Here is a 23,140-nt window from a genome sequence, read left to right on the forward strand (position 1 = left end):
AACAACACCCTTTTTTTCTTTATGCAGAATGTCCTATTATTTCAAAACCATATTAAGACCACCATTAAAATGAAAAATTGAGTTCTTCTGTGGCTCAGTGGGTTAAGGACCCAGCGGGGTCACTGCTGTGAGAAAGAATTAAAAATTTAAGTGAAAAACTTTATTAAATTAAATTAATGTTATTAAAGATTATTTTTTACACATGACAAAAATTTTAAAACAATAAAATCCAAGAGAAAAAATTGTCCCTCATCCCATGCCCTAATTTACGTTTATTTGTTCTCATTATGATCTACTCTTCTCACATACACTTAATAGATTTTTGCATATTCGTAATATTACAAATAGAATTTTTTTTTTTTTTTTTTTTTTTTTTTTTGCCTTTTTTAGGGCCGCACAGGCATCATGAGGAGGTTCCCAGGCTAGGGGCCTAATTGGCGCTACAGCCGCCGACCTACACCAGACCCACAGCAACTGCCACATCGGAGCCGCGTCTGTGACCTACGCCGCAGCTCACGGCAACGCCGGACCTTCAACCCGCTGAGCGAGGCCAGGGACCGGACCTTGGGCCTTGTGGGTACTAGTCGGATTCAGTCCCACACAACTGGGACTCGCCCCTTCCTATCAATTCAGACATTTTTATACAGCGTTCTTTTTCCTCTTCACAACATGGAGGTCCTTCCAGGTCCGAAGACGGGTTCAACGCATGCTCCTTAGACCTGAGTAATAGCCCGGAAACCCACCCACCGCGTTGCTCCCACTACCCTACCTCCTCCATACAGACGCTTCTGCACCTAACTTATTTACTGTTCCTCTGACTTCTAGAAGCTTCTCAGAAGAAAGGCTGCTGGGCCAAAGGTCACGCACGCTCAATATTTTAATAACTATTCCCGGATAACGTTCCCAGGGGGCTCTCAACACTTCACAGTTCCACCTGCGACCCCCCGTGAGCGTCGCCAGGCCCCCGAAGGCCTTTAAGAGTCCATCTTTATTCAGCGGGGGTGGGGAGAAAGGGACTTCTTTTTCAAGGGGATTCGCTGCCGGCGCTGAAGTGAAGGAAGGAGCCCTGCAGCCCGTCTCGCAGCTCCGAGTGACTGCCTTCCCCTGGCGCGGGGCGGGGGGCGGGGAGGGGGGACGGACCCCTGCTCGTCGCCCCCATTTCCGCGAGTGACCAGGAAGCCGGATTTGGCTTCTGCGACGTTGCGGGCCGTCCGCAGGCGGGCGTCCCGGCCGCTCCGCCCCAGCGCCGGGCGCGGAGGTGCGAGATCCGCCGGCCGCCTTATTTCCCGACGCCCGGGGCGGCCCCACACCCCTCGGCCCGGCGAAGGCGCCTCGAGCAGCGCGAAGCGCGGCCGCGAGGCAGCGGGGCCTCGTTCCTTCGCCGCTCGGAGGGACCCCCTCGAGCACTCCTCGGACGCCGAGCAGCTGCCACGGGCTTCCGACGGGGCGGGAGGCCTAGCGCGCAGCCGGGCGACCCGCGGCTGGAAGGCGCCGAGCCCGGCTCAGCTGCGGACCGGGGGCGTGGCGAGGCGGCCGGGTTCTGTTTTCCCCGGAGCCGCCGGAGCTTTCGGTTTGCTTTCCAGCCGGAGGTTTCGGTTTCGTTTCCAGCCGGTGTGTCCACGAGAGCCGCCCGCGGCCCTGCAGTCCCCGGCCCGACGGCCATGGCGCCCGCCGCCCTCCTCCGCGAGGTGACCCAGACGCTGTGCGCGGCCGGGGGCTCCTTGGGGCTGGAAGAGCTGCGGCGCCGCTTGCGGCCGGGCGTCGGCGGGGATGCCCTGGACCGGCTGCTGCGGGAGTGCGGGCACTGCGTGGTGGTGCGGCGGGCGGCCGGGGCGGGCGCGGCGGCCGTCGAGCCCTCGGTCTTGGCCGCGTCGCCGCTGCGCCTGTGCACCGCCCACCTGGGCCCGAAGCCGAGCTGCCACGGGCTGTGTGCGCAGCTGCACCTCTGCAAGTTCGTGTTGTACGGCCAGTGCAAGTTCCTGAGGGACGGGTAAGGCGCCGCGCCGGAGCCGGAGGGCCGGGACCCGCCGCCTCCGCCCCCAGCTGGGTCTCGGCCTTTCTTAAATTCGGGGACACCGGGAGGTGGGGAGGTGGCTGTTCCCTGGCCTCCCCTCCTCCTTAATTCCCTTCAGCGAACGTTTATTGAGCAGCTACTCGACCCCTGGCCCCGTGCGTGGGACTCGCGTCGAACGGTGTCCTCTAGGCTCCTTCGGTCTCAGAGCCTTAGAACCCAGTGCGTGGCGGGACACCCCGGGGTGACAGTACCAGGGTGGGGGTGGGGGCGGGGGAGCGCCGGCTAAGGGAGCGGGGAGGGTTCTCCAGAAGAAGAGGGGCTGTGGCTGGCTCCTGCTCAGAGCTCCAGGGCTGCTGGAGGAGCTTTCTCCACCCCACAGCCGAAGGAATCTTTCGAAACTTCTCTCACCTGCTTACACGCCGCCATGGCTGCTTTGCCGTTGGCGTAAATTGCAAGCTCCTTACCATCGCCCACAATGTCCCTGGGGAACGGTCCCAGGGGACCGTCTTTCCTGCTCGGCCCAGGGAATCTTTTAGGCTTCGACTCGAGTATCTTTGCTTTTTGAGCTGTTCTCTGCCTCTCCCTCTCCATCACACTGTTGTGTTGGCTTTTCCCAGAGCGTTCATCATGGTCCCCCACTCCTGCCATAGAATGTCAACTCCAAGGGCGGAGTTGACCGCTGTCTTGACCTGGCTGGCCTCTCCGGGCCCTCAGCTGTGTGCTCTGTACCTAACAGGTGTTCACTGAGATTTGTGGAGTAAATTAATGAGATCTCCCGGGAAGGTGGTGTGGGCCCTTCCGATGGCGGGAGAGAGCAGCTGTCAAGTGTGTGTTTCGGGAAGCTGTCTTAGATAGTGGTGTGGATGCTGACTCAGAGGAGGATGTGATGGGCATCTGTATGGCCCTGTTTCTAAGTAGCTAGTCCAATTACTTAGAAGGGTTGTTTCTTCTTTTTTTCTGCCTTAACACAGTAGATATTATTTCTTGCTGACATTGGGTCAAAGAGTGAGGTTTCGTCAGACTGAAAAAAAAAAGGGGTTCCTCTTGTAGTGCAGTGAAAACGAATCTGACTAGTGCCCATGAGGATGCAGGTTTGATCCCTGGCTGTGCTCAGTGGGTTGGGCATCTGGCGTTGCCGTGAGCTCTGGTGTAGGTTGCAGACACATCTTGGATCTGGTGTTGGCTGTGCCTGTAGTATGTAGGCCAGCAGCTGTAGCTCCAATTTGACCCTTAGCCTGGAAACTTCCATATGCTGCAGGTGCGGCCCTAAAAAGCAAATAAATAAATAAATAAATAGCCTGGGGTAGGGGCTAGATCCATGCAGTCATTTAGGGACCCAGGCTGACAGATACAGAATTCGGTCCTTCTCAACCTATGGCTCTTAAGGCGTCAGGGTATGAGGGACAAGGAGCAGGGAGAAGAGGGACAGTAGAGGGCTGGTAGGAGGTTTTTATGGGCTAGGTCTGGGAATGGTAGGTATCTTTCTGTCCACGTCCCCTGCTCCATGTCTCAGGGCTCTGCTTAAAGGCCGGGGATGGTGGAGGGGGGTGGGGGGAATGCGGTCCCTCGGAAGCAGCTGCTCAGAAATACCTAGGTTTGAATACTGCAAGGCCTAGATATAGCCTTAAGAGGACCAGATGTGTGTGTGTGAGAAATTTGGGAGTGATGGGGAGCTGATGATGAGAGAGTGGTGACAAAACACGAGAGGGGATGACTCATGTGTATTATTGTTGACTCAGTGATGACTTTTCTTTGTTATTGTTGACAGAGCCGGAGAGGGTATTGTTTGGAGGCACACGCAGGGGGTGGCTACCCAGGTGTTATCCTTGAGAGGGTCGCCAGGGCCCTAGATGCTGGTTTGGGGAGTTGGTGGGCAGTGTATGCCATTTCTGCAGCCCCAGGAGTGGGTGTGATCCGAGGTGGAGGCAGAGGCTGGGGATGGAAGCTGAGGGCAGTCAGGCCTTCAGGGGCTGGTGAAGAAGCTGTACCTTGGGGAGGAAGGAGCAGCAGCACCTGGAGAGGAAGGGGGACACGGTAAATGGTGGATGGAGGGATCTAATGAGGGGGCTCACTGGTGGGTCGCAATGCCTGGAGTTGGTAAGATGAAGATGGCGGTCCCACTAGGCTAATTCCCAAAAATTTGGTGCCAGATTTCACTTGTCTTGGAAATCTGGACACCTGGTATTTACTGGCCTGAATGGTTCTGAGTTTTCGTCTTCTATTTTTTCCTCCCCCTTGTGGTTTACGTGGGACAGTTTCTTGAACCGTCCTTCTCAGATGATTTCTGGGCCCCAGGGCAGCTGTGTTTTCTATGCTTTCCCTGCGGAGCTGCTCGTCTTCCTCAACCATGGGGTCACCTGTCTCAGGAATAGAGGATCAGTGCTGCTTTTTTGTTCATTGGTGGCAGCTGGGAAGGGTTCCAGGTCCCTGATTCCCTCCTGTGCTTAGGGGCCGGAGAGCACGTGGTTAAGAGGCTTGCCCCAAGGCGAGCTTGCCTTGTCTCTTCTTTGGCTCTGCTCCTTGCCAGCTGAGTCATCTTGGGCAAGTTACTTTTTATGTGAGCCTCAGTTCCCACATCTGCAAAATGGGATAGTATCACCACCTCATGGGCTTGTTGAGGACCGTGTGAGTTAACTCACAAAACATTGAGGTAATCCCTAGTTTGTGGTAAATGCCCAATGAGATTTAGTGGCCATCGTCATCCTCGTTACGATGACCATGCTCCTGTGTCTAGAATGTTCTTCCCTGCCCTCCATGCCTGGTTTCTCAACCCTAAATATTGAGCTCAAGCTTTCCACCTGCCCAGCACCCTCCCTTGATGGCTTCTCTACTTCTGTCAGGCCCAAGTGCCCCTCTCTGCGCCAATGTATCCTGAGCCCAGCTGACCTCGCGCTTCCCACGGCGTTTGGCATCATCTCTGTGGCCGCGTCTGCACTGGAGAGGAGGAGAGGGCTTGGGTGACTGCAGGGATTTTGGCCTGAGCCGTGCAAGGGGGAAGTTGCTTTTTACTGAGATGGGGGAGCCCATGGGAGGTGTGGGTTTGGGGTAGATCAGGGGTCACTTTCCCTGTGAGATTCTTGGCATAGGTGTGGCGGTGTCCGAGTTTAGCCAGGGCTGTTTACCTGACTCTCTGGGTCCTTTTGACTTGGGTGATCATTCGAAGGCTTTTTTGGGGCATTGGGGTGTGGCGCCAGTGCCTGGCTCGTGGTGAGTGTCCAAGAGGGGCTTGTTGCTCAAAAGAATGAAGGCAGGGACAGAAAGAAGGGCTGGGTCTCAGGTCTGTGTGTGTGTGTGCGCGTCTGTGTGTGTGTGTCTGTGTCTGTACGTACCACAAGCCATCCACACACATTTCTCCAGCCAGTGTTAAATGCCAGTAAGTGCCCAGGGATTGGCATGCTGTGACTCTTTGGGGTATGGCCATGTCGTTCTCATCAAATACCTGCTGAGAGGTGCACCCTGGGTCTAGGACTCAAAAGGCCCCATCTCTTCCTTTGTCGTTGCATTGACACAACTGGTTTTCTCTGGTGCTTCTAAACAATGTCAGAAACTGTTGCTGAAAAAATTGTCTTAAAGACTGACGTTCCCAGCCGTGCTGGTTTGCTCAGGCTGCTGTCACAAGGTGCCGAAGACTGGGTGGCTTACACAACAGGAACTTATTTTCTCACCGTTTGGGAGGCTGGATGTCTGAGGTCAAGGTGTCAACCGCTTGGTTTCTTCCGAGAAAAAGCTTCCTCTTCTTCCCCTTTGCTTGTAGATGCCGTCTTCTCCCTGTCTTCACATTGTCTTCCCTCTGTGTCCTCATGCCCTTTGCTTAGTTTTTTAAAACTTTTATTATAGATGATTTACAGTGTTCTGTCAATTCTGCTTTACAGCAAAGTGACCCAGTTTTACATATATATTTTTTTCATATCTTTTTTTTTCATATTATCTTATTTATTTTTTAAAAAACCCTGACCAACATTTAGTCATCCGCAAAGTTTAGTTACTTTCCAGCCATGGTCCCTCTCTGTGCAATCTTACACAAAGGCCCTTAGATTTTGCCCCTTTGCAGGGCCTTCATTTTCTTATGAGTGCTCCTGTGTCACCTAAAATACATATTAACTAAATTTCCATGCTTTTTTCCCTTGTTAACCTATCTTTTGTTACAAAGCTCCAGCTGAAAACTTAAAATGGGTAGAGGAAAAATATTTCTTCCCCTATGTTACATTAAAAGTAAAAATTTTAGTTTTGCTGGCTTTTATTGTTTTTCTGAGAGATGGTTATAATGATTTTTATATTGATTTTACAGTTAGCTGCCTTTTTTTATTCAACTATAGTTGATTTATAATGTGCCAATTTCTGCTACACAGCACAGTGACTCAGTCATACATATTTGTATGTATACACATTATTTTTTATTGTATTTTCCATGATGGTCTATCCCAGGAGATTGGATATAGTTCCCTGTGCTATACAGTGGGACCTCATTGCTTAGCCATTCTAAATGGAATAGTTTGCATCTACTAACTCGGAAATTCCAGTCCATCCTGCTCTCTCCCCCTCCGCAACCACAGTCTGTCCTCTATGTCTGTGAGTCCATTTCTGTTTTGTAGATTGGTTCATTTGTGCTATATTTTATTTAAGTTGAATTTTAAAATTATAGTTGATTTACAATGTTGTGCCAATTTCTGCAAAGTGACCCAGTCATACATATAGATAGATAGATACACATATATATTCCCTTTCTTATATTATCTTCCATCGTGGTCTATCCCAAGAGACTGGAATAGTTCCCTGTGCTGTACAGTAGGAGCTCATTACTTAATCCATTCTAAATGGAATAGTTTGCATCAACTAACCCCAAACTCCCTGTCCATCTCACTCCCTCCTCCTTCCCTCTTGGCAACCACACTTCTGTTCTTTAAGTCTGTGAATCTGTGCTGTAGATGGGTTCATTTGTGCCATATTTTAGATTCTGCATATAAGTAATATCATATGGGTTTTGTCTTTCTCTTTCTGACTGACTTCTCTTTAGTATGAGACTCTCCAGTTGCATCCATGTTGCTGCAAATGGCATTTCGTTCTTCCTTATGGTTGAGTAGTATTTCATTGTGTGTATGTACTGTATCTTCTTAAACCATTCATCTATTGATGGATACTTAGGTTGTTTCCATGTCTTGGCTATTGTGAATAGTGCTGCAATGAACATTGGGGTGCCTGTATCTTTTTTTTTTTTTTTAATGGCCACATCTGTGGCATATGGAAGTTCCTAGGCTAGGAGTTGAATCAGAGCTGCAGTTGCAGGCCTACACCACAGCCACAGCAACGCAAGATCTGAGCTGCATCTACCACCTATGCCGCAGCCTCCGGCAGTGCGGATCCTTAACCCACTGAGCAAGGCCAGGGATCCAACCTGTATGCTCAGAGAGACGGCATTGGGTTCTTAACCCTCTGAGCTACAGTGGGAACTCCTGTATCTTTTTTAATTATAGTTTTGTCTAGATAGATGCCCAAGAGTAGGATTGCTGGATCATATGGTAGTTCTCTATTTAGGTTTCTGAGGAACCTCCAGACTGTTTTCCATAGTGCTTGTACCATGTACATTCCCACCCACAGTGTAGGAGGGTTCCCTTCTCTCCACTCCCTGTCCAGCATTTGTTATTTATAGACTGACTAACGATGGCCGTTCTGACTGGCGTGAGGTGGTACCTCCTTGTAGTTTTAATGTGCATTTCTCTAATAATTAGTGATGTTGAACATCTTTTCATGCGCCTGCTGGCCATCCGTATGTCTTCGGAGAAATGTCTATTCAGGTCTTCTGCTCATTTTTCGATTGGGTTGTTCATTGTTGTTGGGTTGTAGGAGTTATTTGTATATTTTGGAGATTAGGCTCTTGTCAGTGGCATTGTTTGCAACTATTTTCTCCTGTTCTGTAGGTTGTCTTTTCTTTTTTTTTAATGGTTCGCTTTGCTGTGCAAAACTTGTAAGTTTGATTAGGTCCCTTTTGTTTTTGTTTTTATTTCTGATCCCCTTTACTTATTAGGACGCCTGTCAGGCTGGATTAGGCTCCCCAGTGACCTCATTTGAACTTAATCACCTTTTGGGGAAAGACTGCAAATAAAGTCAGTTCCGAGGTGCGGGGCTAGGGGGTGGTTAGGACTTGAGCAGGAGGGTTCCGGGGAGACGTTTCAGCTGCCACGCCAGCTCTGCTCCTCTGCAGGAAGGAGTGTAGGAGTAGTCACACCTTGAGGTCCGATCACAACATGAGCGTGCTGAAGACTCAGGGCGTGGACCACCTCGACTTCAGTGAGCTCACCGTGCTCTTGCTCCAGAACGACCCCCAGCTCTTGCCCGAGGTGAGTGTCAGGAGGGCGTGGGCCTCTGCACGGGACGGGGAGAGGCCAGGAGTTGGAAGACAGGGAAACATTCTGGCAGAAGAGAGGCCAGGGACCCCACTGATCCCTGGGTGCTGCCTCCAGGGAGACCTGGGTGGCTCAGGACACAGTGCCAGCACTCAGGGGCCAGGACCAAAACCTTGGGTCCAGTGTGGCTTTCCTGCCAGGACCTCTGCTCTCAGGCTGGTCCTCTTATTATCAGGTGACCAGTTGGGGGCTTCGTGTATTTCTCATTCCGTTCCCACAGTAGCCTAGCGAGGTAGGTGGCATTACTCCCATTAGGGGAATTTAAAAACAGAGTCTCCACAGTCGGGCACCTTGTAAATGGCAGAATCAGGGTTAGGGCCCAGGCCTCTCTGACCTTTTCCCTTGGGGCTTCCATCCCCAGAAGGGGGTCCCTACTGATCGAGGTCTGGCTTTTGCAGCCCTCTGTTCATTGTAATGCCTGTGAATTGAGGGGGGGGTGGCTTTGGTGGTCTCTGGTTGGTTCCCATCTCCAGGCCTGTGGAACACAGAGGAGAAAGAAGATTCCAGTTCAAGTCCCAGCTTTACCAACAACCCGGTTCAGCAGACCTTGTCTGTGCCAGATGTACGAGATGCTGTGTGACCTAGGGCAACCCCAACTTCGCTGAGAAGTTAAAGGGCTGTATTTGACCCTGAATTGGAGAAAAGAAGAAGTGGGGAGAACCGGGCCCTGGGTTAGGAGAGTTGGTGAATCAGAGGAGGGAGGTCGTAGGTGGCAGGTAAGGGTTCAGGAGGCTGCATGTGAGTTGCTTTAAAATGTTGCCTTAGGTGAAGAAAGCAGCCCTGATCCGTTGGAAGTGCTTTGGATTCTCCCAGGGAGGGGCTTGTTTTGAGCAGCCTTCGGTTCGCTCAGGGCCTGTTTAGCCAAGGGCATGTGCCAGCGGCTGTCCATCTAGAGTGAGGGTGCCCTCAGAGCTGTCTGACCCCTGTAGACGATGGGCTCACAGCCTCGGCTAGGTCTCCAGAGGAATGTCTTCTGACCAGGAAACTGGTCAGTAAGGAGCTGGCATTGTGAGGTCTTTCCTTTTTTTTTTTTGTCTTTTCAGGGCTGCACCCCCAACATATAGACGTTCCTAGGCTAGGGGTTGAATTGGAGCCACAGCTGCCAGCTTACACCACAGCTCAGGGCAACACTGGACCCTTAACCCACTGAGAGAGGCCAGGGATCCAACCTGCATCCTCATGGATACTAGTCGGGTTCTTTGCTGCAGAGCCACAATGGGAACTCCTGTGAGGCCTGTCTAAGCTGCTGTCTCTTTCTCCTCTATTAACAGATCTGCCTTCATTACAACAAAGGAGATGGACCCTACGGCTCTTGTTCCTTTAAAAAGCAATGCATCAAACTCCATGTTTGCCAGTATTTTTCACAGGGCAAATGCAAGTTTGGCACTGGCTGTAAGCGATCCCATGATTTCTCTAACCCTGAGAACCTGGAAAAACTGGAGAAGTTGGGCATGAGGTCAGACCTGGTGAGCAGGCTGCCCTCCATCTACAGAAACGCTCACGACATCAAGAATAAGAGCTCGCCCCTCGTCAGAGTACCGCCTCCTCCCTCACGGTCACAGGGCTCCTCTGGTAAGGTCTGGGCTGGCGCCCCTGGATTCCAGCTGCCCCTAAATGGAATGTGCGACCTTGGGCGAGTCTGGGCCACTTCTAGTAAAATGCAGTTGGCCATCCCTTCCTAGACAGTGGGGTTGTGAAGATGAATGGAAACAAGCAAGACGGTCTAAACAAATGCCTGTGAGTGCTGACAGCGGGTGAATTCCCTCTGGGCCTGCTGCACAGACTCGGGAGGTGCTGCTTCTCTTCACCCCAGTTTCCCTCTGCCCCCCCCCAAGAACTTGCCTTCCAGTGAGGGACCCCAAAATTAAGAACGCCATGCTGTACAGCTCTAGGGCCATCCTTTGCCTTGTGTTCTGTTTTGGATTTTTTTTGGTCGTTTTTGTGGCCGCACCCGTGGCATATGGAGGTTCCCAGGCTAGGGATCGAATTGGAGTTAAGCTGCCGGCCTACACCACAGCCACAGCAAAGTGGTATCTGAGCCATGTCTGCCACAGCTCATGGCAACACCAGATCCTTAACCCACTGAGCAAGGCCAGGGATCCAACCCACATCCTCATAGATGCTAGTTGGGTTCATTAACTGCTGAACCACAACAGGAACGCCTGAATTTTTTTTTTAAACGAGTGAATGGGAGTTACCTTGTGGCCTGGCTGGTTAAGAATCCGGTGTTATCACGCAGTGGCTCAGGTTACTGCAGCTATAGCGTAGGTTCAGTCCTGGCCTGGGAACCTCCACATGCCGTGACACAGCAAAAAAAAAAAAAAAAAAAAAAAAAAGTCAGTGAAGCATATTTTAATTTCGACTCTCTTCTTGGCATGAATAAATGAGATTTTTAAGTAATTGTGAATTCACTTTGTTCGCTGCTCATCTCTAATGGTGCCTGGCCACAGTGGGCATGCAGACAGTTAATGAATGAGCCTGCCAGGACACTTTTTTTTTTAAGAAGACTATCAGGTTTGGTGACAGGCAGATGGGAGCCTTTTGAGCAGAGATTGTTTATTTAATAAGCATTTTCTCTTTCTTTCTTTCTTTCTTTTTTTTTTTTTTTTTTTTTGCTTTTTAGGGCTGCAAGTGCAGCATATGGAAGTTTCCAGGCTAGGGTCGAATCAGAGCTACAGCTGCCGGATCCTTGACCCACTGTGTGAGGCCAGAAATCGAACCTGCATCTTCATGGACACTAGTCAGATTCGTTTCTGCTGAGCCTCAATGGGAACTCCCTTAATAAGCATTTATTGAGTACCTGTAACACCATCGTCCCTCAGGGAGGCCATGATGCCTTAATCCCCTTTGGATGTCACAGTATCTGCTGTTGCCTGGCCATTCTGATGATCCATTTTTTTCTTTGAACAAATCTGAGTCCTTGCTATGTTCTGGCCTCTGTCCTGGGCCCTGGCTATACCTTGGTAGCTGTGGGACATGGCTTCCCCTGACTTAGCTGTAGTGATAAGCTCAGATTTGTTAATAGACCACTTCCTAAAATAACAGTGCCCGGACAGTCAGCAAGCCAACTTATCACTCTAATCTTTGTCTGATTTTTTTTTTTTTTTTTTACTAGGGCTGCTCCCACGGCATATGGAGGTTCCCGAGCTAGGGGTTGAATCGGAGCCATAGCCACCGGCCTACGCCAGAGCCACAGCAACTTAGGATCCGAGCCGCATCTGCAACCTGCGCCACAGCTCACAGCAACACTGGATCCTTAACCTACTGAGCAAGGCCAGGGATCGAACCTGCAACCTCATGGTTCCTAGTCAGATTTGTTAACCACTGAGCCATGACGGGAACTCCTTTATCTGATTTTTATATTTGAAAATTGTTGTTGCCATATGTTCTTCCTTTATATTTTCTTCAATTATTTTTGTTAATTTCCTTCAACAGTAGGAAACCCAGAAGGAGACAGGTTTTGCTTTAAATAGATTTATGTTGAGTGTCAATCGGACTATGGACTTATTAGAGAGGGAAGGGGGATACCTGCCCTTTGGTGGGGGGAGGGAGGTAGTCTCTAAGGCCCCCCAGATGTGGGTTTTGAGGTCCAGCATGTTGATGTCTGAGGGGCCTATAAAACAGAAAGGGGGGATGAATAACACAATGACAGGCGGTAGTAACCAGGAAGGGCTTGCTGATGAGTTTTCTATGCTTCTCTCTCAGGCGGCAGTCAGGGTGGGCATAAATGTGATTCTTAGGCAATGACTCATTGAAACACTGCTAGTAAGGGTCAGCTTTGAAAGCACTTGCATACCCTTATTATGTTAAAATTTTTATAATTAAATTTGGTTTCATTTTGAGTTGCAGGCTTTCCACTTACTGTTCTTTTTCCTTGGTACTGGTACCCAGTTCTGTTAGTTCATTGACAGGTATTTGCAGTTGGAATCAAATCTCACTTATAAAATGCAGCCTTCACTTGTTCTTTGGGGTCATCAGAGCCGTTGATACAGAAGGCGTCTTAAGCTACCTCAATGTGTGGGTTAGTGGTTCCCCCCATTAACCAAGTGTCCTGAATTCCACAGCTTGATGGTTCTGACTGAGCCCGTCTGCGGCAGGGCCAGGCACTTGTATTTTTAAACAGGTCTCCTGGTGAATTGGGTGCACAGCAACAGCTGAGAAAACATTCCCCCTCACCCCCAGCCTTGATGTCTTGGATTTGGCAAACAGCTGTGTGGCCTTGGGCTCCCTGGTTCTTCCCTAAAAGCAGAGGGCTGGAGGTCCCTGGGGTTCAGCAGGTTAAGGATCTGGTGTGGTCACCGCTGTGGCTTGGGTCACTGCTGTTCGATCCCTGGTCTGGAACTTCTGTGTGCCATGGGAACAGCCAAAAATAAATAAGTAAATGAATAAAGCAGAGGTCCACCTGTACATCTGAGGGTACTTGCATCCCGGATGTTGTACGGTTTCTGTGAGGTTGCCTCGCCCACTTCCGCCTTGAGCAGAAGGATGAATGAATCCCCCCTGCTCTCCTTTGTACCATGAACTGCACTCCGATCCCACACCTGAAGAGTCAGGAGAACCTGATTTATCCCTGCGGTGTTTCTTTGTAGAAAGAAGAGACACAGGTTCTGTGTGCCCGAACACAGCTCCCCAAGAGGAGAGTGATCAGATCTGCTTGTACCACATCTGGAAGAGTTGCAGCTTTCAAGGTGAGTTGGGGGAGCCATTCGTCCACTAGCAGGTGGGATAACTCCTTCTGGTTCCTGGATCTCTGCTCTGCGACCATCCCTCAACCCCACCCCGGTCCTCTCCCCTGTCTGGAGGGGGTCAGGCCTTCTTAACTGTGAGCTGGTGGCACTTTGGTGATTTTCTAGGGGAACTGAAGGCAGTAGGGATGACTTCTGAGTTTCTAAAAATCAAACTGTAGATGAGCTGGGGGAACATGACTCTTTGGTGAGGGTCGTGTGTTGCCCCTTGGTCAGCGTAGCATGCAGTCATCGGCCTGCAGAGACACACAGATGCCCATCTGTGTGAACAAGGGCTCGGTTTCAGAGATGCCTTAGCCCCTAGGAATGGCCTCCCTCAGGAGGGGACGCCTGTGTTCGCTCTTGGGGGGTGAGTATTGTTTAATTTGGGGGCTTGTTTCCTCACGCTTTCTTTTATCAGAAGCAGCAAATTGTGTACGTGTGTGACTGTATTCTCACTAAACCTTTGCTTTCTTCTTACTGCTGTTCTGGTCTTTGACTGAAGAAAGATTCCTTCTCAGATTTGATGGCCCCTCTTAAAAACCAACCACTGAAACTTCTTGTTTCGTTTTCAGTCTTTAAAAATGACCCAAACAGTTCATGAATACTTTCACTTTTGTAAAAGAGTCAAATAATAGAGAGTAAAGTCTGAAGTCCTTCTCCAAAGGTAAACACGTGACATGTGGTCTAATTTGTTTTGCGTATTTTTTCAGCGGATGAGAACATGTGAAATGCATTATTTAACCAGCCTCTTTTACTTAACGGTGTGTCTTGGAGATTTTTTCCACGTTTCTACACACATAGTGTGTCTACCTGGATTTTAAAAACAACTTCATAGTGTTGGATTGGAGTAATTCTCCATTGAGCATCTTGAGTTCATGTGCATTTCCATGGATTCCTGGAAGTGGAATACTAGGTTAGGGAATGTGTGCTGTATATATATTTATGTTTTTTAAAATCAGCACCATGAGCGATAACTTACACACAATAAAATGCATCCACTTTACGTATACCCTTTGAGTTTGGGTAAATATGGATCCCCACGTAACTGTTAACTGTTACCTAGACATGGCCTAGTTCTCTCATTCCAGAAATTTCCCTCATGCCCCATACAGTTGATCCTCATCCCCCAGCTCCTTGACCCAAAGCAGTCCCTGCTCTACCTTCAGTTGCTGTGGACCGCATTTACCTTTTCTAGAAGTTTACATAAAAGTCATCATACAGCATGTGTTCTCCTGATTGTCCTCTCTCACTTCGCATATTTGAGATTCGGTCGTGCTGTCATATCCGTAATTTGCTCCTTTTTATTGCTGAGGAGTATTCGGTTGCATGGATTAACTACATTTATATTCACGTGTTGACGAATGTTTGGGTGGTTTCCAGTTTCTGGCTTTTATGAATAAAGACTCTATAAATATTCATGTACAAGTTTTCAGGTGGATGTATATTTTTATCTCTCTTGGTTAAAGACCTAGGAGTAGAATAACGTTTGATAAATCTGTGTTTAACATCACGAGAAACAGCCAAACTGTTTTCTAAGGTGGATGTATTTCACCTTCCCACCAGTAATGTGTGAGTTCTGGTTGTTCTGCATCCTTGTCAGCACTTGGCATTGTCTGTCTTTCATTTTAGCCATCCTAGTAAATGAGTAGTGATAGCTCATTGTGGCTTTTATTTGCATTTCCCTGATGAATAATGATATTTAACATTGATTTTCATGTTCTTATCAGCCATTGGTGTATCCTTTCTGAAGTATCCGTTTAAATATTTTGCCTATTTTATAGGCAAATAACAGCTTTGTTAAGCTTTAAGTATATTTCACGAAGTATACAGTTCACCCATTTAATGGTTTTTAATATAATCAGAGTTGTGCAGCCGTCATCACAGCCAATATTAGAACATTTTCATCACCCTTAAAGAAGCCCCACACCCATTAGCAGTGACTTCCCACTCTCCCCTCCTCTCAGCTCCTGGCAACTACAGCTCTTTACACCATGTCTCTATGAATTGCCTGGATATTTCCTACAAACGGAATCTCATAGTGTGAGGTCTTTTGTGACTATTTTGCCCAATTTTTTTTATTGGGTTGTTTGCTCCCTCATTATTGAGTTCTGGTTTTGAATATTCTTTATTCTTGTCTTTGTCAGATATAGGTATTGAAAATATATTCTCCCAGGCTGTGTCTTTCATGTTTATTTTCTTTACAGTGTTTTTGGAAAAATAGAAGTTTTAATATTGATGTTCATGGTAATACATTTTTTTAATGGTTTGCGTTTTTTTATGCCCTAAAGATCTCTAACTGTTCCAAGCCCACAAAAATGTTTCTCCTATGGCTTTTTTCCTGAAAGTTTTATAGGTTTAGCTTTCATGTTAGGTCTGGTTGTTATTCTTGATCTGTTTCTCTAGTAATTATTTCCTTAGGGGTTGATTCTTCGTGTGAGTTAGCTGCCTGTCTGTGTTATTTTTCTGTGTGTGTTGGTGATTCTTGGTGTCTCCTCCCGTTGGTACTCAGATCCCTGTGTCTGCTGGTGGATGCTGACTTGGGTTCCAGAGTCGGTGGGGAGAGGCAGTAGGTCTTGGCTTGGGTGGGTGGGCATTGCTAGCTTGCGTGCTGAGATCAGGGTGGGACTTTGATGGCTTTTTCATGTGCTTCTCCAGCCCCCATTTCCACACTCACATGTTCCATGGGACTAAGAGCAAGGTTTCTGGACACAAGCAAGGCACTGCTGGGGCACCTGTTCCAGTGGGTCTCAGTGCTATTGTCTGGGTGTCATTCCCTCTCTCTCTCTCTTTTTTTTTTTCCTTTTTATGTTCGGCATATGGAGGTTGCCAGGCTAGGGGTTGCATCGGAGCTGCAGTTGCCAGTCTACACCTCAGCCACAGCACTGCCAGATCCAGAGTGCACCTGCAGCCTACACTGCAGCTTGTGGCAATACCAGCTCCCTAATCCACTGAGCGAGGCCAGGAATCAACCTTCCATCCTCATGGGTACATGATTCTTAACTTGCCAAGCCGCAGCAGGAACTCTGGGTGTCTTTATTGTTCCTTGTTTCCTCTGACTCTGAGTTTGCCAAGCCCCCAGATCCTTCCTGCTTCCAGGGTGGTCTCTTCTGCATATTTTGCATGGGTTTTCCTCTCTGTCTTTGTTGGATGGTTTCCTATTCTTATGCTTTCTTTAGTAATTCTGGCCTTTTGATGGTCCTTGGATTTTTCAGTGTTTTTGGATGTATTCTTTTCTGTGATCTGTCATTTCAAGGGAAGTAGGGAGAAAGGGGATGTGGATGTGGGTACTTGGCCAAATCGATTTGGTTTCTGTGACTCCCCTTCCAGAAAGCCTAGACTCCAGAGTGCCGCAGGTGGTGCAGACCCTGGACGAAGGGAAGGAAGCTGAGAAAGGGGACTAGAGGACCAGGAAAGATGTGGCAGAGAAAGGGCCTCACGCCTCCAGCACTGGGCTGGGACTCTGCTTGGCGGCCCCTGTGGCTGCGGTGGCCTGTGTGGTATCCTCCTCTTCTGGGCACTTTCAGCTTCTGGGTGGTGTGGGTTCCCGCTCAGGTTAGAATAAGATCGGAAGCCTCAGGCCAGCCGTGCCTGCCCTGCGCCTCTGTGCCCTTGCCAGTGTCAGCTGTAGGGTCGCAGGTAGGGGTGCACCTTCCCTGGCGGGTGCCTTCTTAAGGGGAGAGCCTGTGCTCGGGTTGTCCAGGACTCACCTGCGCCGGGCTGAAGACAAGTGGCCCCAAACCCCTCCCTGATCATTTCCCTTAGTGCCCTTAGGAGGAAACAGGAAATCCTATTTGCTCGTGACCTCTGGACCAGAGCTGTGGCCCCTGGTGATCACTTTATCATCCACAGCCTGGGTCAGGAGGCCAAGAGGGTTCCCTTTGGCCTGGTGTGAGCAATCCATGCCATAACTCCGGACATAACAGGACGTCCTGTGTCCCCACTGTGGCTGTTGGGACCCTTTTGAGCTAAGAGCCTTGGTTGGGTCCCTCCTCTTCTTCCCTGAGGCCTCTTGGGCTAGTGTTCTTTTCTGCCCTGTCAGCCTGGTCCCAGGCCTGGTCTTTGACAAGCCCACCCCCCCCTTCCTCCCTGGTCCCCCCTTCACTGTACCCTTGCAGGGTATCTAGGAAAGAAGTGGCATCAAGACTTGCCTGAAAGCTAGCGTAAGATTTTAGAAAATTTTTTTTTTTTTTCAGTTGGCAAGTTAACCAGGCTTCATTGTTACTGTTTTGAAAGAGGAATTGAAAATGTACAAAAGTAAGTCAGTAAGAAAGACTCCCTCGCAGCCTTTTTTCTCAGCACCCAGATCCTCGCCAGTACGGTCATTATCACTAGTTCCTTAAATACCCTTCCCTGAGGATTTTGTACAAGCTCAAGTGCGTATGTCTAGTCCTTCCCTCCCTTTCTCTCTGGCTCTCTCCCTCCCTCTCTCTCCCTCCATTCCCCCCCCTCTCTTTGCCACACCTGGGCATATGGACGTTTCCAGGCTAGGGGGCAAATTGGACCTGCAGCTGCCGGACTACACCACAGCCCAGCAGGTCTGGATCCGTGCTGCATCTGCAGAAACACCTGCCTCCGCTGGCGGCAGCGCCAGATGCTTAACCCACTAAACGAGGTCAGGGATTGAACCCACATCCACATGGACACTATGTCAGCCACGATGGGAACTCCTAGTCTCTTTCTTTTTACATAGGTGCACTTTGCCCACTGTTTTGTATTGTTTTTCACTTAACTAGATGTAATTTTTTGGACTATATAATATATTTTTGTGATTCAAAATTCAAAACAAATTTTTCTTCATAACTGTGCCTGGCCACCCAGATTCCCTTGCAAGAAACAATATGTGCATACGTGTATATTTAGTCAGTGTATCTCTAATCTTATGTTTTCTATTTTTTCCCTAAATAGAGGCCTTCTGCACTTTGTGTTTCTTTCTGCCTAGGAGCATATAAATCCTCAGGCGTCAGGGTATGAGCATTCCCTTGCTCTTCGTTCCTGTCCCCTGTTGCTCTCACCGCACTGCTCTGCAGGGGTGGCCCAGAGCCTCAGAGGCTGTTGAACGGTAGAGGGAGGGTGTGGGCAGCTTCCTGGCAAGCAGGCCAGGAAGTGCCAGGAGGGACGGGCCAGGAGCACAGGGAGGGGTGGGTGCGGTTGGCTGGAAACCTGAGACCTGGGCCGGTTGTGTGTATACAGATGGGGGCAGAGCGGTGGGTGTATTACCTTCAGGGAGTGGGGGTGTTGGGAGGGGCAGTGAGGGGGCAGCCGCAGAGGTCCAGGTGCACTGGGACTGTGCGCAGGCCACCTGCGCAAGGACCTGTTGGGGTTGGGGTGGCTCTAGTAGAGGTGAACCTGGCTCCATTTCTGGTGTGACCACTCCCCATCTGAGTGTCACAAGTATAGCAGTAAGGCCTGGACAGACTGCCCCCTGCGGGGATGGAGGCTTTGACCGCCTCACCATCAGCTTCTTTCCTATCACGAGATGAAACTCCTGCATAATGTAACCTACTAGCGCACGTTAAAAAAAAATCAGTTTGATGTGTTTAATGTCCGGTTAAAAAGGGAGGCATAAAAGGAAAGTGTATGTAATAAAATCCATGCTATCTTGATAGCTAAATGCTCAGGGCTGACTGCACTGAAAGCGGCTCCCTCGCAGGTTCCCACAGTGTTTCCGGGTCGCAGGCGGCACCACACCCACAGGGAAGCAGGGGGCTGGGTCGTGTGCTGTGCTGCCAGTGTGCTTACTTCCTTATATTTTTGTTTCAGAGAAGTGCAGTAGAGTTCACTTCCACTTGCCGTATCGGTGGCAAGTCTTAGATGGAGGCAAGTGGAAGGATTTGCCCAAGATGGAGCTTATCGAAGAGGCGTATAGCAACCCCAGACGAGACGGGTATGAAACACATCACTGGGTCTGCCCTGGGCCTGGGCTTTTGTGTGTGGCGTGGGAAGCTGACACAGCAGGCTTCAGGTTTTTTGTTTTTTTGTTTTTGTTTAAGATTTTTATTTTTTCTGTTATAGTTGATTTACAGTGTTCTGTCAATTTCTGCTATAGACAAAAGTGACCAGTCACACGTGTGTGTGTATATATATATAGATATACATTCTTTTTCTCATGTTAGCCTCCATCATGCTCCATCACAAGTTCCCTGTGCTGAATCTCATTGCTTATCCACTCCAGATGCAATAGTTTGCATCTACTCACCCTAAACTCCCCGTTCATCCCACTCCCTCTTCTCCTCCCCCTTGGCAGCCACAAGTCTGTTCTCCACGTCCATGAATTTGTTTCTTTTCTTTTTTTTTTTTTTTTTGTCTTTTTGTTGTTGTTGTTGTTGCTATTTCTTGGGCTGTTCCCACGGCATATGGAGGTTCCCAGGCTAGGGGTTGAATCGGAGCTGTAGCCACCGGCCTACGCCAGAGCCACAGCAACGCGGGATCCGAGCCGCGTCTGCAACCTACACCACAGCTCACGGCAACGCCGGATCGTTAACCCACTGAGCAAGGGCAGGGACCGAACCCGCAACCTCATGGTTCCTAGTCGGATTCGTTAACCACTGCGCCACGATAGGAACTCCGTTTCTTTTTTTTTTGGCATTTTAGGGCTGTACCCACGGCATATGGAGGTTCCCACGCTAGGGTCCAATTGGAGCTACTGCTGCCAGCCTACACCACAGCTACAGCAATGCGGGATCTGAATTGTGTCTGCGACCACAGCTCACAGCAATGCCAGATCATTAACCCACTGAGCAAGGCCAGGTATCAAACTCTCATGGTTCCTAGTTGGATTCGTTTCCACTGTGTCACAACAGGCACTCCTGTTTCTTTTGTGTAGATATAGGTTCCTTTGAGCCATATGTTAGGTTCCATATATAAGTGATAGCATATGGTATTTGTCTTTCTCTTTCTGACTTACTTCACTTAGTATGAGAGTCTAGTTCATTGGTGTTGCTGCAGATGGCATTATTTTGTTCTTTTTTATGGCTGAGTAGTATTCCATTGTAGATATGTACCATATCTTCTTAACCCATTCATCTGTCATGGCTGTCAAGGCTGTTTCCATGTCTTGGCTATTGTGAATAGTGCTGCAGTGAACATAGTGGTACATGTATCTTTTTCAGTGAAAGCTTTGTCCGGATATATGTCTGAGAGTAGGATTGCTGGGTCATATGGGAGTTCTATATTTAGTTTTCTGAGGTCCCTCCATACTGTTTTCCATAGTGGTTGTACCGATTTCTCTTCCCACCAACAGTGTAGGAGGGTACATCAGGGTTTAGCTTTGATGGGCTATAAACTTGGACAGACTCTCTCTAGGCAGCCTGGTCTGGAGGTGGAAGCTCTGGGCTAGAAGTTAGATGTTGATTTTTATGCCGGTGGTTGGTGCCTCTATTCCCCTATCCTCCTCTCCTTGCAGGGGGGAGCTGTGGGGAGAGATGAGGGCAGTCCAAGTGAGTTCTGAATTATTTGCTGCTAGGATTGATCATATAAATATATCCTCATTGATTAGGACAGAAAAGCAAGAGACAATCCCGTGTGAAATTTCAGCTTTTGTAAAGTTATACAGCTGAATTCTTGCTTATTGTTCAGCTTTAAAAATTTTTTTTCTATGTCCTAGTACTTTCACTTAGTCAATTCAGAGTAAATGGGGAACTCGGGTAGCTTATTCTCAAATGCTTATCATATCTTGGATTGAACTTGCTGAGATAGTAGCCAAGAAAAGAATTTGAGTCTACTTTTTGAGTAGATAAAATACATTTTTGGCGTTCCCGTGGTTGCTTAGCAGTTACCACGCCCAGCTAGCATGCATGAGGACACAGGTTCAATCCCTGGCCTCGCTCAGTGGGTTAAGGATCTGGGGTTGCTGTGAGCTCTGGTGCAGGTCGCAGAGGCAGCTCGGATTCTGCATTGCTGTGGCTGTGGTGTAGGCTGGCAGTTGCAGCTCTGATTGGACCCCTAGCCTTGGAACCTCCATATGCTGTGGTGTAGGCCTAAAAGACCAAAAAAAAAGTTATTTCTTGTAATTTATTTATTGCAATTTATTCATTTATTATGACTACCTGTACATTTGAATTTATTTCTGCTGTCTATCTTGATTGTTTTGCTGTTTTATGTATATTTTCTTTTGGGTCTTCTCTTTTGATTTTTTTCCCCGCACCTACTAATTTGGAAGTTATGTTACTGAGATTCTGTTCTTTTAGTGGTTACCTGGAAAGCAGACCCTTTAACTTAATAAGCTTTAGCTTAACAGCTTAAGCTAATCAGTACTTTTATCTTTCTCTTATTAAGAATCTTGAAACTACTTGAATTCTGCCTATGTCCATGCATACTTATTTACCACTTGTGTGAATTTAAACGAATCACTTAGCCTTCCTGTGCCTCGATTTCCCCATATGTCAAATAGATAAAAATAGTAGTTCCTACATCAAGAGGTTACTCTGAGAATTTAAAGAATTAGTGTATCTAAAACACTCAGAACAATGCCAGGCATATAAGATGTGCTATATAAATATTGCTTCTGTTATTTTCTTAATCCCAGAAGGTAAAAATTGGCTTTGTTTTATTTAGGTTTGGACAATTCCTGTTTTGTTTTGCACACTGTTCCTTTGTTCAGGTTTCCTCGTGGATCATTTTCTTTTAAATTCATCTCTTAGAAGTTGCTTCAGTGATAGTCTAGTGGCAGATGTGGTTTTTGTTTGTCTAAAAGTGTCTTTATTTCATCCTCTTTTTCTTTTTTTTTTGGGTGTACCTGTGGCATGCAGAAGTTCCTGGGCCAGGGATTGAACCCTAGCCACAGCAGTAACAATGCCAGATCCTTAAACCACTGAGCCACCAGGGAGTGCTTCATCCTCATTCTTCAAAAATAATTTTATTGGGTATTTTCTCTTGATTCTTCAAAGAGTTTTAATCATTTGGTTTTCTGGCTTCCATTGCTTCTATTTAGAAGTTAGCTGTCAGTATACATGTATTAGTTTTGGGGGCTGCCAAAACAGGTTGCCACAAACTTGGTGACGTTAAGACAAAAAGAATTTATTCTCACAGTTCTGGAGGCTAGAAGTCCGAAGTCCAAGTGTCAGCAGGACCTTGCTCTGTCTGAAGCCTCCAGGGGATGACCCTTCTGTGCTTCTTCCTAGCTCTTGGTGGTTGTGGGTGCTCTGTGATATTCCTTGGCGTTCCTGGGTTTGCAGCTGCATCACTCTAATCGCTACCTTTGTCATATCATGGCTTCCTCCTGTGTGTCCCTGTCTGCATCCAAATTCCCCCTTCTTATGATGATGCCCGTCATTGGGTTGGGGCTCATCCTACTGGAGTGTGACCTCATCTTACCTTGATGACATCTGCAAAGACCTTATTTCCAAATGAGGTCACGTTTGTGGGTATCAAGTGTTAGGATCTGAATATCTCTTTTGTGAGGGCACAGTTCAACCCATTACGGCAAGTAATCTCTTTTTTTTCTCTCTTACTGCTTTAAATATGTTGTCATTCTTTGGTGCTGAGTTTCGCTAAGATCTACGTATGGATTTATTTTTATTTAATCTACTTCTAATTTGTGCTGAGTGGGAGGCTTTAGGTTTAATCAATTCTGGAAGCTCCTCATATCTCTTCCAGTGTTGCTTCTCTGGACTTCTCATCAAACATATGTTACTGTCTTGTTGCTTTATTGTTTATATTTTTAACATCTCTCTCATTCTTTATACTGTATGCAGGAGAGTTTCTTGGTCACCCAGTTCACTAGTCAAGCTTTGTCTGGGACACAGTGTGTCCTACCTCCTGTGGTTTAAAAATTGTAATTATTAATATTATCTACTTCTGAAGGTTCTGTTTGTTTTTTTTTTTCAAAGTTACCTGGTTAATTCTTATAGTTTCTCAATCTTTATACTTTGATACTCATTTTAACTTTAAAAAATACTTTATACCTATTATATATTTGTGTCTGAGAATTCTAATGTTTGTTGTCTTTTTTTTTTTCCTTTTTAAGGCCGCACCTACAGCATATAGAAGCTCTCAGATTG

At 47.9% G+C, this 23,140-nt stretch overlaps 1 protein-coding gene across 2 annotated transcripts in view; it reads left to right on the top strand.

The window, feature by feature from the left end:
• Nucleotides 538-23,140, top strand: part of PARP12 (poly(ADP-ribose) polymerase family member 12) — a 41,329-nt gene continuing 18,726 nt past the window's right edge. The window contains exons 1-5 of one of the 2 annotated variants that reach the window (XM_003134615.4): nucleotides 538-1,990; nucleotides 8,214-8,349; nucleotides 9,687-9,987; nucleotides 13,005-13,103; nucleotides 18,903-19,026. In XM_003134615.4, the coding sequence (XP_003134663.1) occupies nucleotides 1,662-1,990; nucleotides 8,214-8,349; nucleotides 9,687-9,987; nucleotides 13,005-13,103; nucleotides 18,903-19,026 (989 nt within the window). In that variant the 5' untranslated portion in view covers nucleotides 538-1,661. Of the gene's footprint in view, nucleotides 2,234-8,213; nucleotides 8,350-9,686; nucleotides 9,988-13,004; nucleotides 13,104-18,902; nucleotides 19,027-23,140 lie in introns of both variants that reach the window. The other variant, XM_021078548.1, reaches the window with a different exon arrangement.

This window comes from Sus scrofa, chromosome 18, assembly GCF_000003025.6.
Source record: "Sus scrofa isolate TJ Tabasco breed Duroc chromosome 18, Sscrofa11.1, whole genome shotgun sequence".
In the NCBI taxonomy this organism is placed as follows: Eukaryota; Metazoa; Chordata; class Mammalia; order Artiodactyla; family Suidae; genus Sus; species Sus scrofa.